This window comes from Vulpes vulpes, chromosome 16 (genome assembly GCF_048418805.1).
Source record: "Vulpes vulpes isolate BD-2025 chromosome 16, VulVul3, whole genome shotgun sequence".
Lineage (NCBI taxonomy): Eukaryota > Metazoa > Chordata > Mammalia > Carnivora > Canidae > Vulpes > Vulpes vulpes.
In genome coordinates, this window is record NC_132795.1 from 71,786,510 (window position 1) to 71,800,639 (window position 14,130).

Consider the following 14,130-nt stretch of genomic DNA (forward strand, 5'->3'; position numbering starts at 1 on the left):
GAAGCTATCCAAATTCAAAGAATGAAAATAAAGACTATTGGATATGGGAAATGTTCTATCTCCAAATATTGTATCTGTGAAAGGTTTTAAAACACATTATTTCTTTCCTAAAAATTATTTTCCCTCTTTGGCATCAGAATTTATAGAAACCTTTAACTAACATATTCACACTGCTCAAAAGCTTCAAAAACAGCTCCCTAAAACTGGCACTAGCACACAGAATAGGTAACAATGGTCTGTTTTTCACCTTTACTGCAGCACTTTCTCTGTCAGCTTTGATGCCTTGAGCTTCCCAAGACAATTCTTCCAGTTCTTTCAGGATATCATCTTCACTAGAAAATGATTAAAATATATTTTGAGGCACAGATTTAGTTTAATAAGTCAATCTAGTACCAAAGCTAATAAAAATCAAAGTCTTGAAACTTTGAAATATATACTTACTCAAAGTCTTGCCTTTTTTTCTCCTTTTTCTTTTTCCCCTTTGATTTTTGAGGTTCCTGTTCCTTGGCAGCACCAGCTCCTTCTATTTCTGCAGCCAAGGCATCAAGATCAATGTCATCCTTGGCACTTAAACAAAAACAAAAAAGACCAAAATGTTACTCGAGAGCAAAATAATCTATCACGTTAACAGTGAACTTTTAAATCACTCAGCAAGTTCTTTCAAGACAACACTTGAGTAGTATCTACTTATCAATCAGCCTCCCTGCGTCTGTTTCAATATGGTTATACTCAGAACTATAATAAATAGCTCCAAGTAAATCTAGGTAACAAGAGAAGGAAATCAACTTTGGTTGATATTTTTAATGTGTGCCTGAAACAAATTATTTATAAAATAGAGAGCTTAAAAGATAAAATGAGTCTTATTACTTTACTAATAGCAACACCTAACTATTTGAACAGCTATTCATTTTTACTTGGAATAGTAGAAATTTTAGCGCTGGAAAGAACTTTAGAGACCTTCTAGTCTATTATCTCATTTTACAAACAAAAAAACTAAGATGCACAAAGTCTGAATGCCTTGGGCAAAATGTGACCATACATCTAATCTAAATGAATTAGGAATGGTTTACTAAATAAAACATGTAACATCCAAAAACCCAGAACCAAATCTGCTCACAATCTTTTACATTCTTGGTTCTGTCCCACAATGTCCTCACCTACAAATATTGGAATAAATCAAACTAAGTTTCCATTAAAAACTACAAAAAACTAAGGAGGTCAGTCAGCCTGAGACCTACAAATATGAAAGGTAGATGAATCCAAATAAACGATACAATAAGAAAACAAAGACTTCATGCAACATGACCCCCTACTTTTGCACACTTTATTATAAAAGTGCTTCATTTCAGCAAAGAAAATTTAAGAATAAGTTTTAGCTTTATTAATAATTATAATTTAAGATTAATAAGACATTGAGGATATAAAATTTACTTTCAAGGATCTTGGAAGAGACAGATAGCAAATCAATAAACCAGGAATTGCAAAATGCCAAATGCCAAGTGAAGGAATTTATGCTTTCATAATAGTTGTCCAGACTGAAATATATTCCCTTTTGTCCTATATTTTAGACAATGTGTTTGAGGAAGATTATATAACACTGAACTGCTGCATTTGAAGTCATCTTTCTGAAGCATGAAATCCACAAGCAGAAAGTCAGACATTTCCTGGCAGAGGACAGGCCTAGAACCAAGTACTGAAAGAGTAACAAGAGTTGGCTGGACAAAGCAGATGTGCGTATCAGACACAAGAAGTACAAAAACCTAAAGACAAAGAGCATGATGTCTTAAGAAGATTCATAAAAGAGTATCTGAACCAACTGAAATGTTTCTCATAAGTTATATATTTCTTGACCCAAGATCAAGAGATCCAGTAAAAGGGTAGGAACTAGACAAGTTATATTTAGCAATTTTCCCAGATAATAATGGGCCCAATATAAATAGTTATTCTTCTTTTTTAATAAATATAAAAACCAAGGCACAGAGAATTCACCCAGGATCAAGGCAGAGATGAGATTTGAACCCAGAAGTTCTGATTCCACAGTAAGAGCTCTTAACTCTGCTTACATAATCAAATTTGCATTTTAGAAAGCTACCTCTAGTATGAGGTAGAATCCCAACTAGTCAGGAAGCAGGAAGACCAGTTAGGGAGCTTTTATAGTTAATTATAATGAGAAATAATGAACACCAGACCTGCAGCAGTAGCAGGCAAGATGATGTAAGACACCTATTGAGGGGATCAATCAGCATGTAAGCGACCGACTGGATGGACTGTATACAGAAGAAAAAAAAAATCAAGAACCATCCTTAGGTCTCATTAAGTAACAGAAACTTAAGCCTGGCCAAGCATCAACCAGCAGTATCTCAAAGGCATTTCTGTCAGTATTTCATACCATAAAACCTTCTAAAAATAGGGTGAGATGGGAAGATGGTTAATGACTAAAGCTTGACACCTCACCTCCAAAAATTTGCCAGATCTCAACTGAACTACATTCATCTTATCAGAATAGCTTGTGACTAAGCTATATTTCCAGAGCATTTACTTGGTATAATTTAGCTTTATGACAAGTATTACTGAAACAAACATCTCCAGAGTAACAGTATATAGGACTACCTTTGTATGCTGTTGAGTCTGAAAGGCTTCCTCTGCCTAGTAATGAAAGACTTACAGTTTTTGAGTGCTTATCGTATACTAAAGCATTGTGCTGATCAACTGCTAGATATACTATATATCATTTACTCCAACTTTATGAAGTTAAGCTTAAAGATGCTAGAACTTACACAAGGCTAGAAAATAGCAAACCAAGAACTCAAGCACAAGTCTGACACCAGAATTGTACTACCTTCCTTAAAAATGGGAAATCAGGGGGCCGGCCAGCCGGCCTGGGGGTGGGGGGGTGGGAGGGGCTATAAAAAAAAATGGGAAATCATGAGGGCACCTAGGTGGCTCAGCGGTTGAGTGTCTGCCTTCGGCTCAGGTCGTGATCTTGGGGTCCTGGGATTGAGTCCTGCATCGGGTTCCCCACAGGGAATCTCCCTCTCCCTAGGTCTCTGACCCCCTCTCTCTGTCTCTCATGAATAAATAAATAAATAATTTTAAAAAGGGGGGATATATCAAGTTTCTGAAATTGTTTGAAAAACTCAAACATAGCTACAAAATACATCAGTGATACACAACACAACTTAAGTCTTAACCACGATGGTTTCTAAAGTGTTCCTTCAATATGTACTGAACTTTCTGCCCCAGTCTCAAGAAGAGGTCCTAAAAAGTCAACCATACTACAATGACTGGACACGAAAGTGACATACATATCGTATCAGTGATGTAAGTTGAAACTGTATACTTACATTTTCAGTGATACTCCTATATCCACCCACTACAAACTACAGCTTTAAGATTTCAATAAACTTAGAGAGTCAAATCTAAAATCCAGTCATGTTGATAATAAAAGCTTTAAAACCTTTAAGAATTCTGTAAAAGCATTTTTCTGTAGGTATGTCTTTCTGCAAACCACTTATTTTCCCCCTTAACAAAGCTGTAACATTTCTATTGTTTCCTGTGACAGCCCTCAATTCTTTATATTTACCACTGTTTAACAGAAATAAAAGGCAATTTCCTACTGTACTCATGTTTTCACAGGCCACATTCCTCCACTAAGACAATAAAAATGTTACAACTTAGTGGCCTTAAAAAATAAAGTTATTAAAAAGTTATGTGTAGATTTTTAAGAAACAAAGTATTTTCTAAAGTGGGTTTATCATTTAACATTCACATCAGCACCATGTGGAGATTTCCATTCTTTTTGAACATCCAAATCAGTATTTGATATTATGGCTACTATTCCTTTAAGATACTCTAATAGATTATATGGTGATACCTCCTCATAGTTTTCAGTTGCATTTCCTTAAAGGCTAGGGTAATTAAACATCTCATCATGTGTTATCATTTATACATACTAGTCAATGAATTGTCTGTTCATATCTTTTGCCTATTTTGTAATTGGACTTGGGCTGATTTAATGTTGAGTTTTGAGAACTCTTTTTATGTTCTGAGTCATTGGTTAAATATGGTTTATATATATTTTCTTCCAGCCTGTAGCTCATCTTTCAACAGGGTAAAATTTTTATCAAAGCAAAAAAATTTTTAATTTTCATGAGATATCTTTAACAAAATTCCCTTTATGAATCATGCTTTTGGTGTCATAACTAAGAATGTTTCACTATGCCCTAGGTCTTAAAAATAAAACCTGTTATCTTCAAAAGTTGTGTACCTTAATGTTTTATATTTAAATCTAGGATCCATTTTAATCTAGTACCTATAGGTACTCAAGTTATTCCAGCAACATTTTAAATTATCCATCCTATACTGAACTGCCTTTGCACTTTTGTCAAAAATCGCTTAGCTGTATTTGTACAGGGCTATTCCTGAGCTCTTTATTCTGCTCTACTGATCTATGTGTCTCTCTCCCTCTGACATTAACAGTCATGATTAATGGAACTACACAATAAGTTTTGAAATCGGGTGGAATGATTCCTTCCCTTTATTATTCACTGTAAGAATTGTGTTTTATCTATTTTCAACTTTAACTTTTCAAATATATTTTAGAATAATCTTGTGTGTGTGTGTGTGTGTGTGTGTATACACACACACAACCTTGCTAAAATTTTAATAGAAATTGTGTTAACTATATACAAAGATCTGAAGAGAACATCTTCATTAGTTAAGTTCATACAGTGGAAGACAATAGGTTTCTCCATTAATTTAGATCATTGATTTCTTTCATCAGTGCTTTAACATTTTCACAAAGCTAGTATTTTTTTAAATAATGGGAAATTTTAAAATTCAATTTCTACGTACACATTACGAATGTGTAAAAATATGATTAGATCCTTATGTTGATCTGGTATACTGCAACCTTGCTGAACTCACATATTAGTTCTAAGAGTTTTAAAATAGATTGAGATTTTCTAGAAACATCATTCATTTGCATATAAGAACAGTTTTAATCCTTTCTGATCTGCACTCTTTTTATTTTTCTTTCTTTATTGCACTGACTAGAACTAGTGCTATGTTGACAGTGGTGAAAGCAAACATCCTTGCCTTGTTCCCAATCTCAGAGAAAAACAAGTTTTTCACCTCTAAATATGTGAGGTACAGGTTTTTCATATTCTTTTTCAATATAAAAAGGTTTCCCTCCGTTTCTAGTTTTCTGAGTTTATTATGAATGGGTGATATATTTTGGCTAAAACTTTCTGTATCAAAAACAAAAGAATTTTTAAAAGTTTTCTGGATCAATTAGTATAATCATAAATAATTTTTCTTCTTTAACCTGTCAATGGGGCATGTTTACGTTGATTGGTTTCTGAATAATGAACCAGTCTTGCATCACCTGAATTCACTTGTTCATGGTATTTCTTTTTATATAATGCCAAGATATATTTATACTCAATTCTATTTGTTAATATAATATCACTAGCAACTTTTGCGATCTAGATTTATAAGGATATCAGCTTGTAGTTTTCTTTTTGTGCATACCACTTCTGACTGGCTTTTGTATCAGGGTAATACTAGTTTCATAAAAAGATCTTGGAAGGGTCTCCTCTCCCATTTTCCAGAAATGACTGTATAGAATTGATATTAATTCTTTAAACATTTGGTAGAAATCTCCAGTAAAACAGCCACACTCTGGAGATATGTTTCTCAGAACATTTTAAATTATGTATTCAACTTCCTTAAAATGCATAAGGCTCTTCAAATTGTCTATTTCGGGACACCTGGGTGGCTCAGCAGTTTAGCGCCTGCCTTCCACCCAGGGCGTGATCCTGGAGTCCGGGATCGAGTCTGACATCAGGCTCCCTGCATGGAGCCTGCTTCTCCCTCCGCCTGTGTCTCTGCCTCTCTCTCTGTGTCTCTCATGAATGAATAAATACAATGTTTAAAACAACAACAACAAATTGTCTATTTCATTTTGGTGAGTTTCAATAGTTTGAGAAGTTAATCTATTTCATCAAAGTTATCAAAGTCATGTATATAGAGTTATTCAAAGTACCTCTTTTTTAATCCTTTTGATGTGTGGCTATAATACCATCCCCTATTTCATCCTTAAAGGCCTCTACCTAGTAAACAAGTTGAGTCACTAATTTGTAACCTTCCAAAAGAAAGCTCTAGGCCCAAGTAATTTTACTGGTGAATTACAGCACTTGAAAAAAAAAAAAGCAAAGTCTTAACTCATTCTGGGAGGCATTACCCCAATACCAAAACCAAAAACAGGGTAAGGAAAACTACAAATATCACTGAACAACAAAGATGTCAAAGCCCTCAAAAAAAATTAGGAGATTGAAACCCACAATGTATAAAATGAATTTTACACTACAACCAACTGGAATTTATTTCAGATATGCAAGATTTAAATACAAGAAATACTGTGAACTACCATATGCCAACAGATTCGATAACTTAAGATGAAATGGACCAATTCCTAGACAAACTACTAAAATAGATTCAAAAAAGCAGAAAATCTGAATAAGAGCAGCCCCGGTGGCACAGCGGTTTAGCACCTCCTGCTCGGGGTGTGATCCTGGGGACTCAGGGTCGAGTCCCACGTTGGGCTCCCTGCATGGAGCCTGCTGCTTCTCCCTCTGCCTATCTCTGCCCCCCGCCCCCCCCTGCCTCTCGTGAATAAATAAGTAAAAAAAAAAAAAAAATCTGAATAAACCTTAACAAGTAACGGAATCATTAATCTAAAAGTTTCCTACTAAGAAAAGCCCAGGCCCAGATAGCTTCACTGGTGAATTCTAGGGTACATTAAAGAATTAACTTCGATCCTTCACAAACTCTTTTTGCTCAGAGAAAAAGAGAAGGGGGGAGGAGGTGGAAGAGAAAAGAGAACACTGAGGTCAATATTATCCAGATAACAAAACTAGACAAAGACATAAGGTACAGATGAGTATTGGTATGTACAAATATTCTCAACAAAATACTATCAAACCAAATCCAGCCACATAAAGAAAAAGACTACATATCACAAACAAGCAGAATTCAGGAATGTAAGGTTGGATTTAATATACATAAAAGCAGTACTACCAACCACATCAACAGGCTATGGGGAAAAAAAAAACCTACAATCATACTAACTGCCACACAAAATTTTATAAAAACCAACCAATTTTATAAATTTTATAAAACCAACACCTATTCATATAAAAATACTCAGCAAATAAAAGAGATCAAGACCTAAACAGAAGGATATTTCATGATCATGAACTGAAGATAATATAGTTGTCAATTCTTGCTCTCATGATCTATTCAACCACTTTGCAAATATCAACAAACTGATCTGACATATTAAATGAAAAAGCAAAAGACTGAATAGTCAAAACAATACTTCAAAACAAAGTTGGAGGACTCTACCCTATTTCAAGACTTACTAAAAAGCTTATTATCAAGACAATGGAGTAAAAAAAAAGCAAATTCTGTTGATCTTGGGTTTGGCAATGAGGTTTAAGATAAAATATAAACCAAAAGCAGAACCCTTAAGAGAAAAAATGGTAATTTGAACTCTATTTAAAACTTTTCCTGAGAAGAATACTGATAAGAAAATGAAAACACAAACTGCACAGTAAGAGAAAGAGAAAACACAGGAATACCTTCCTTTATTGTGCTTCATGGATACTCTGTTTACAAACTAAAGATTTGTGGCAAGCCTGCATGGGGTATTTTTCCAAGAACACTTGCTCACCCACATAAGACAGCAAACTTAATAAATGTTGTGTGTGTTCAGACTGTCCCACCAACCAGCCATTTCCACCATGTATATCCTTCTCCTCAGGACTCCCTATTCTGAGATGCATCAGTATTGAAATTAAGCCAACTGATAACCCTACACTGGACTCTTAGGTGTTCAAGGAAGTGTTATACACCTCTCACTTTAAATCGAAAGCTGGAAATGATTAAGCTCAGTGAAAAAAGTATGTTGAAAGCTGAGACAGGCTGAAAATTAGACCCCTTTTACCAACCAGCCAGCCTAACTGTGAATGCAAAGGATAAGCTCTTAAAGAAAATTAAAAGTGCTTCTCCAGTGAACACACAAATAATAAAGTGAAACAACCTTATCTTATGGAGAAAGTTTTAGTGGCCTAGACAGATGATCAATCAGCCACACATTTCCTTAAGCCAAAGACTAATCAAGAATGCCCTAACTCTCTTCAATTCATTGAAGGCTCAGGGAAGTGAGGAAACTGCAAAAGAGAAGTATGAAGCTAGCAGAGGTTTGGTTCATGAGGATGAAGGAAAGAAGCCATCTTCCATAACATCGAGAAACAGGGTGAAGAAGCAAGATGTAGAAACTGGCAAGTCATCCAGGAGATCTAGCTCAAACCATGACTGAAAGTGGCTACAGTGAACAACAGGTTTTCAAGTGTAGACAGAACAGCCTCACAATGGAAGATGCCATATACAACTTTCATAGCAGCTCACGGATGAAAGTAATTTTGGTTTACCAAGTCTCATTATGTAAGAAATATATTTTGTTAGGCTATAGCTGCCATAGATAGTGATTCCTCTGATGGATCTGAGCACAGAAAATTGAAAACCTTCTGGAAAGGATTCACCATTCTAGGTATCATAAAAACATTTATGATTCACGTGTAAGGATCAAAAATACCAACATTAACAAAAATTTGGAAGTCAGTTGATTCAAACCCTCATGGGTCATTTTGAGGGGTTCAAGACTTCAGTGGAGGAAGTAACTGTAGATGTGGTTGGAAACAGCAAGAAAATTAGAAGTGGAACCTGAAGATATAACTGAAATGCAATCTCATGATAAAATTTTAACAGATGGAGTTGCTGCTTATGGATGAGAAAAGAAATGATTTCTTGAGATGGAATTTACTCTAGGTGAAAATGCTGTGAAGACCATTGAAATGACAATGGATTTAAAATATTACATAAACTTAACTGATAAAGCAGCAATGGGATTTGTTGCAATTTTCAAAGAAGTTCTGCTGTGAGTAAAAACACAAACGCTATCAAACAGCATCGCACGCCACAGAAATATTCATGAAAAAGTCAACTGATAAAGATTATTGCTGTCCTCTTTTAAGAAACTGCCACAACCACCCCAACTTCAGAAACTACCAACCAGTGTGATCAATCAGCAGTCATTAACAGAGGCAAGACCCTACTCCAACAATTATGAACTGCTTAGCATTTTCTAGCAATAAAGTACTTTTACGTTAATGTACATCCTTTTAGACATTATTTTTTGCACACAATAGACTACAGTTAGACTACAGTATATTATAAACATAATTTTCATATGCACTAGGAAACCTGAAAACTGATTTGACTTGGTTTATTGCAGTGGTCTAGAATCAAATTTGTAATATCTCTGAGGTATGCCTGTATTTGCAAAACACTACTGGCTGAAGTACTTGTATCCAAAATGTGGGGGGGGAAATTTTTTAAACAATAAAAAAAAAGAACCCAATTAAAATATGAATAAAGATCTTCATAGTCACTTGACAAAAAAGATACATAAGTGGCAAAAGAAAAAAAGAGATAAAATGTTCATCATTTGTCATTAGGAAATGCAAATTAAAACAAAGAGATAGCACTTCATACCTACCAGAATGACTGAAATCCAAGAAACTGGCAGTATCAATTGCTGGTGACAATGCAAAATAGCTGATTCTAGGCTTCGGGTGAGCATGGAGCATCTTGTAATACCAGAAAGTAAGTGATTAACATCTCCTCCCTATCTATCCCTCCCATCCCTACCAAAAACAATGAGTGTGTAACCAAAAGAATGTAGAAACCAAGTGAAAGAGCACTAGATGGCCAACAAGAGGAAAAAATTAATTTCTTAATTAGAGCAACAAATATAGTATTAGATTATAAGCCAAAGTATAAAATATTATCCCCAAGTCCATACTATTAAGAGGTAAATGAATAAGTGGAGAGACAAGTCTCCGATGCAGAAGAATTCTAAGTCATACCATCATCAAGGAAATGGATAGTTTCCCACCTAAGTATAAGCAACGTATATACAGTGGTTTACTTCCAAAGAGTACAGTATGGGAAAAGGAAGAAAAGAGTAACTTACAACTGAAAAGCCTGACAAATACAGCCAAACGATCAAAGTCAGAATAATGATATGTTGATGTCTTCTCAAATATAAGAGGGTCCAAGGAAAAATGACAATCATTTACAAACACTCCACAGAAAATATTTTGCTGTAAATCTAAGAAAACATGTACAGAATTTGTATGCTGAAAATTACAAAATGTTAATAAAAGAAATTCAAGACAATCTTACTAAAATGAAGAGATACATCAAGTTCATGAACTAGAAGACTCAACACAGTAAAGATGTCAAGATGTCAGTTCTGCCCAAAAATGACATTCAAGTTTTAGCAATTCCAACAAAAATCTCAACAAGATTTGTGGGACATTGCCAATATACACAAGACTACCATAAAATTTATATGGAAAACTAAAACAACCAGAATTGCTAATACATTTTGGAAAAGGGCTAAATAAAAGATGACTTTAGCAAATTTTGAGACTAAATCTATAGCTAGAATAACCAAGACAGTGGTTTTTCAGACGTAAAGAAACAAGTATCAATAGAACAGAAGAGGGAATCTCAACTGAAAAAGGTGCAGAAAGCAAATGAAGAGAGAATGACAGCCTTTCAACAAATGATGCTGGAGCAAATGGACATCTATTCATACAAAAAAAATTAACTCTAATCTCAGTACTTATACAAAAATGAACTCAAGATACAGAACAGACCTAAATGTAAAACACAAAAAGTATAATTTAGCGGGGTGGGGGTGGGGGGTGGAAGTGAGATGGGGACAGGGACGACACAACATTTGGGATCAGCACTAAGCAGTTTTAAGACTTCCTGAAATTAAAGGTACAATCCAAAATAAATTGGGACCTCATCAAAAAAACAAAAAAAACAAACCTGGGGCCTTATCAAAATCAAAAACTTTAGGGTGCCTCAGTGGCTCACTTAAGCATCTGCCTTCAGCTCAGGTCCTGATCCCAGGGTCCCCCACATCAGGCTTTCTCCTGAGCAGGGAATCTGCTTCTCCCTCTCCCTCTATTCCTCGCCCCTGTTCATGCTCGCTCCTCTCTAATTAAAAAATGAAATATTTAAAAAAATAAAAAATAAAAATAAAATAAACTTTGGCTATGCACGAGACCATCTGAAGAGAATGAGAAAACAAACCACAGAGAAGGAGAAAATATTTGTGAGCCACATTCTAGAAAAGGACTGGTATCTAGAATACATAAATAAAACTCAACAGTAAAAAACCTAATAATGTGATTTAGAAAATGGGCAAAGGCATGAAAAGACATTTCACTGAAGAGCACTTACATATGGCAAATAAAAATGTTCCACATCATCAGGCATTTGGGAAATACAAAATGATATCACTACACACCTCTTGACAAAAAAGTGATAATAACCAATGTTGGTGAGTATATACAGGATCTGAATTATTCACACATTGCTGGTGGAAATGTAAACTGGTATACAGCCACTCTGAAAAGTAGTCTGTAATGTTCTTATAAAACTAAAAATGTACTTACCATATGACCCAGCAACTGTACTCTTGTGCATTTATCCCTTAGCAATGAAAACTTATCTCATGCAGAATCTTGTACACAAATGTTTGTAGTGGTTTTATTTGCAATAGCCAAAAATAAAAAATAATTCAAATGTCCTTTAATGAGTGACTGGTTAAATAAACTGGTTCATCCCCATTCCATGGAATACCATGAAGCAATAAAATGTAAAAAACTATCAGTACATGCAACAACTTGGATGAAATCACAAAAGAATTAGGCTGACTGGAAAGAAGCCAATCCCCAAAGGTCACGTATATACAAGATTCCATTTATACAACATTTTAAAAAGAAAAAATTTTACAAATGTAGAACAGATTCGAGGTTACCAAAGGTTGGGATGGGCAAGGAAGGGGAGGCACATAGGAAGGAGATGAATACAGTCACGCATGAACAACATGAGGGATTCCTACAGTGATGTTCTGTATTTTGACTAGGGTAGTGAATACACAAATACACAGGTGAAAATCTGTATAGCACTAAACACAAATGAAGCTGAGCAATTTGAATATGGTCAGTGAATTGTATCAATGTTAATATCCAACTTCCAGCATTGTATAGTCTTGCAAGATGTTACCATGGTGGGGAAACTGGGTAAAAGGTATAAAGATCTCTCTGTATTATCTTTTTACAACTACATGTGAATCTATAATTATCTTAAAAGTTTCATTAAAATGGCAAGTCAAATTGAGGAAAAAAATTTTGCAATACATAAACCTGATATAGGATTTGTCTGTAATACATAAAAAAAAAAAAAACAAGCCAATATGAAACAATGTAATTTTTTAAATGGATGAATGATTTGAACAGTTAACCAAATAAGATTCAAAAATGGCAAATAAGCACATAACAAGATGGTCAACGTAAGAAAATGTCAATTAAAGCCACAATGAGATGCCACTACACAGCCAACAAAATGACTAAAAGACTGATAAACTAGTATTGAGAGAGGATGTGAAGCAACTGGAACACATCCCTAGAGGGAATGCAAAATTGGCACAGCCACTTTGGAAGAGACAGTTTGGCAGTTTTTTAAAGTTAAACATACACACTTACCATATGACCCAGCAATCCCACTCCTAGGTATTTACCTAAGAGAAATGAAAACATATGTCCACACAAAGACTTGTACTTAAATATTCACAGGTTTATTCATAATCACAAGAAGCTGCAAACAACGCAAATATCTACCAGATAATTATAAACAAATTGTCATCTATCCACATACTGCACTACTACTTAACAATAAAAGAATTAGTGTTACATATACCAACATGGATAATCTCAGAAGTATTACATTATAAGTGAAACTCTGCCAGCCAATAAAGGCTATATACTGATTCTACTTTTATGAATTTCCGGAAAAGGGAAAACTATGGTGACACCCCCCTCCCCAAAAAAGAGGAGAACAACAACAACAACAACAACAACAATACAAAAGCAAAAAACTCCGGTGACTTCTGGCCAAAAGCCAGTTGTAGGGGAAAAGAACTGCCTACAAAAGGGTCATAAAGAAACTTTTTGGGCTAATGGAAATATTCCTGTATGACTACGGTGAGGGATACAGAACTGTACACATTTATCAAAACTTATCAACTGCACCCTTAAAATTCGTGAATTTTATGTCAATTACACCTCAAAAAAAAGTGTTAATTTGAATTTCTAGTAATACTATAAAAACAGCTGAGAAGTTACAGAGTGCATTTTTATCAGTTTAAACACTTATGGTTAAAAGCATGTAAAACCAAGTATAAATCATTTACCCATTTTTATCCCATTTTTATAAGTTATGAAAAATAAAAATAAGCCTGTATCTCGTAACACCTTAATTTCTATTAACGTGATATAATGTATAACTAAAATAATCTTACTATGAAGTAATCTTTTACAAACATGGTATTTCTTGGGGTTCCTGGGTGGCTCAGTCGGTTAAGTGTCTGACTCTTGGTTTTGGCTCATGTCATGATCTCAGAGTTGTGAGATCAAGCCAGGCACTGGACTCTGCACTCAGCACAGTCTGCCTGAGATTCTCTCTCCCTTGTCCCTCTTGCTCATGCTCACTCATTTTCTCTCTCTAAAATAAATCTTTAAAAACAGGCTATTTCTTTATTAACTGTATTCAGGCATAGACTCAACTTTGTTTTGGGCTTCTCAGAATTAAATAAAAATCATAGATAAAAACATACTCCATTTTCAGATCAACAGAGTAAAGCCTTTTGAAGACACAAAACTTTACCCAAAAAAAGTTCACTGAAAACAAATAAAAGAAAAATTAACCTATGTGCAAATCTCCTCTCAATTCCAAATTTGGCAAATTTAATAATGACAGGCATTTTCCACTAAAAAGTCTAATATAAAGTTAGACAAGAACATAGAAAATGCAACTCTTGCCAAACTATTCCATAAAAAGTCTTCAAGCTTCCTAAGACTTTCCCCTATCAACCCCCTTCTCCAGTGCCTCACTACCCCCTGTGGATCTTTTACAATCTGGCTC

At 34.8% G+C, this 14,130-nt stretch overlaps 1 protein-coding gene across 3 annotated transcripts in view; it reads right to left on the bottom strand.

Moving 5' to 3' along the window:
* The window catches only part of EIF5B (eukaryotic translation initiation factor 5B), a 93,684-nt gene that overhangs the window by 64,569 nt on the left and 14,985 nt on the right, over positions 1 to 14,130 (bottom strand). For 2 of the 3 annotated variants that reach the window (XM_025992461.2, XM_025992462.2), the window contains exons 2-3: positions 442 to 567; positions 248 to 332 (exon numbers count right to left, since the gene is read on the bottom strand). In XM_025992461.2, the coding sequence (XP_025848246.1) occupies positions 248 to 332; positions 442 to 567 (211 nt within the window). Of the gene's footprint in view, positions 1 to 247; positions 333 to 441; positions 568 to 12,692; positions 12,730 to 14,130 lie in introns of those variants that run through there. The other variant, XM_072743019.1, reaches the window with a different exon arrangement.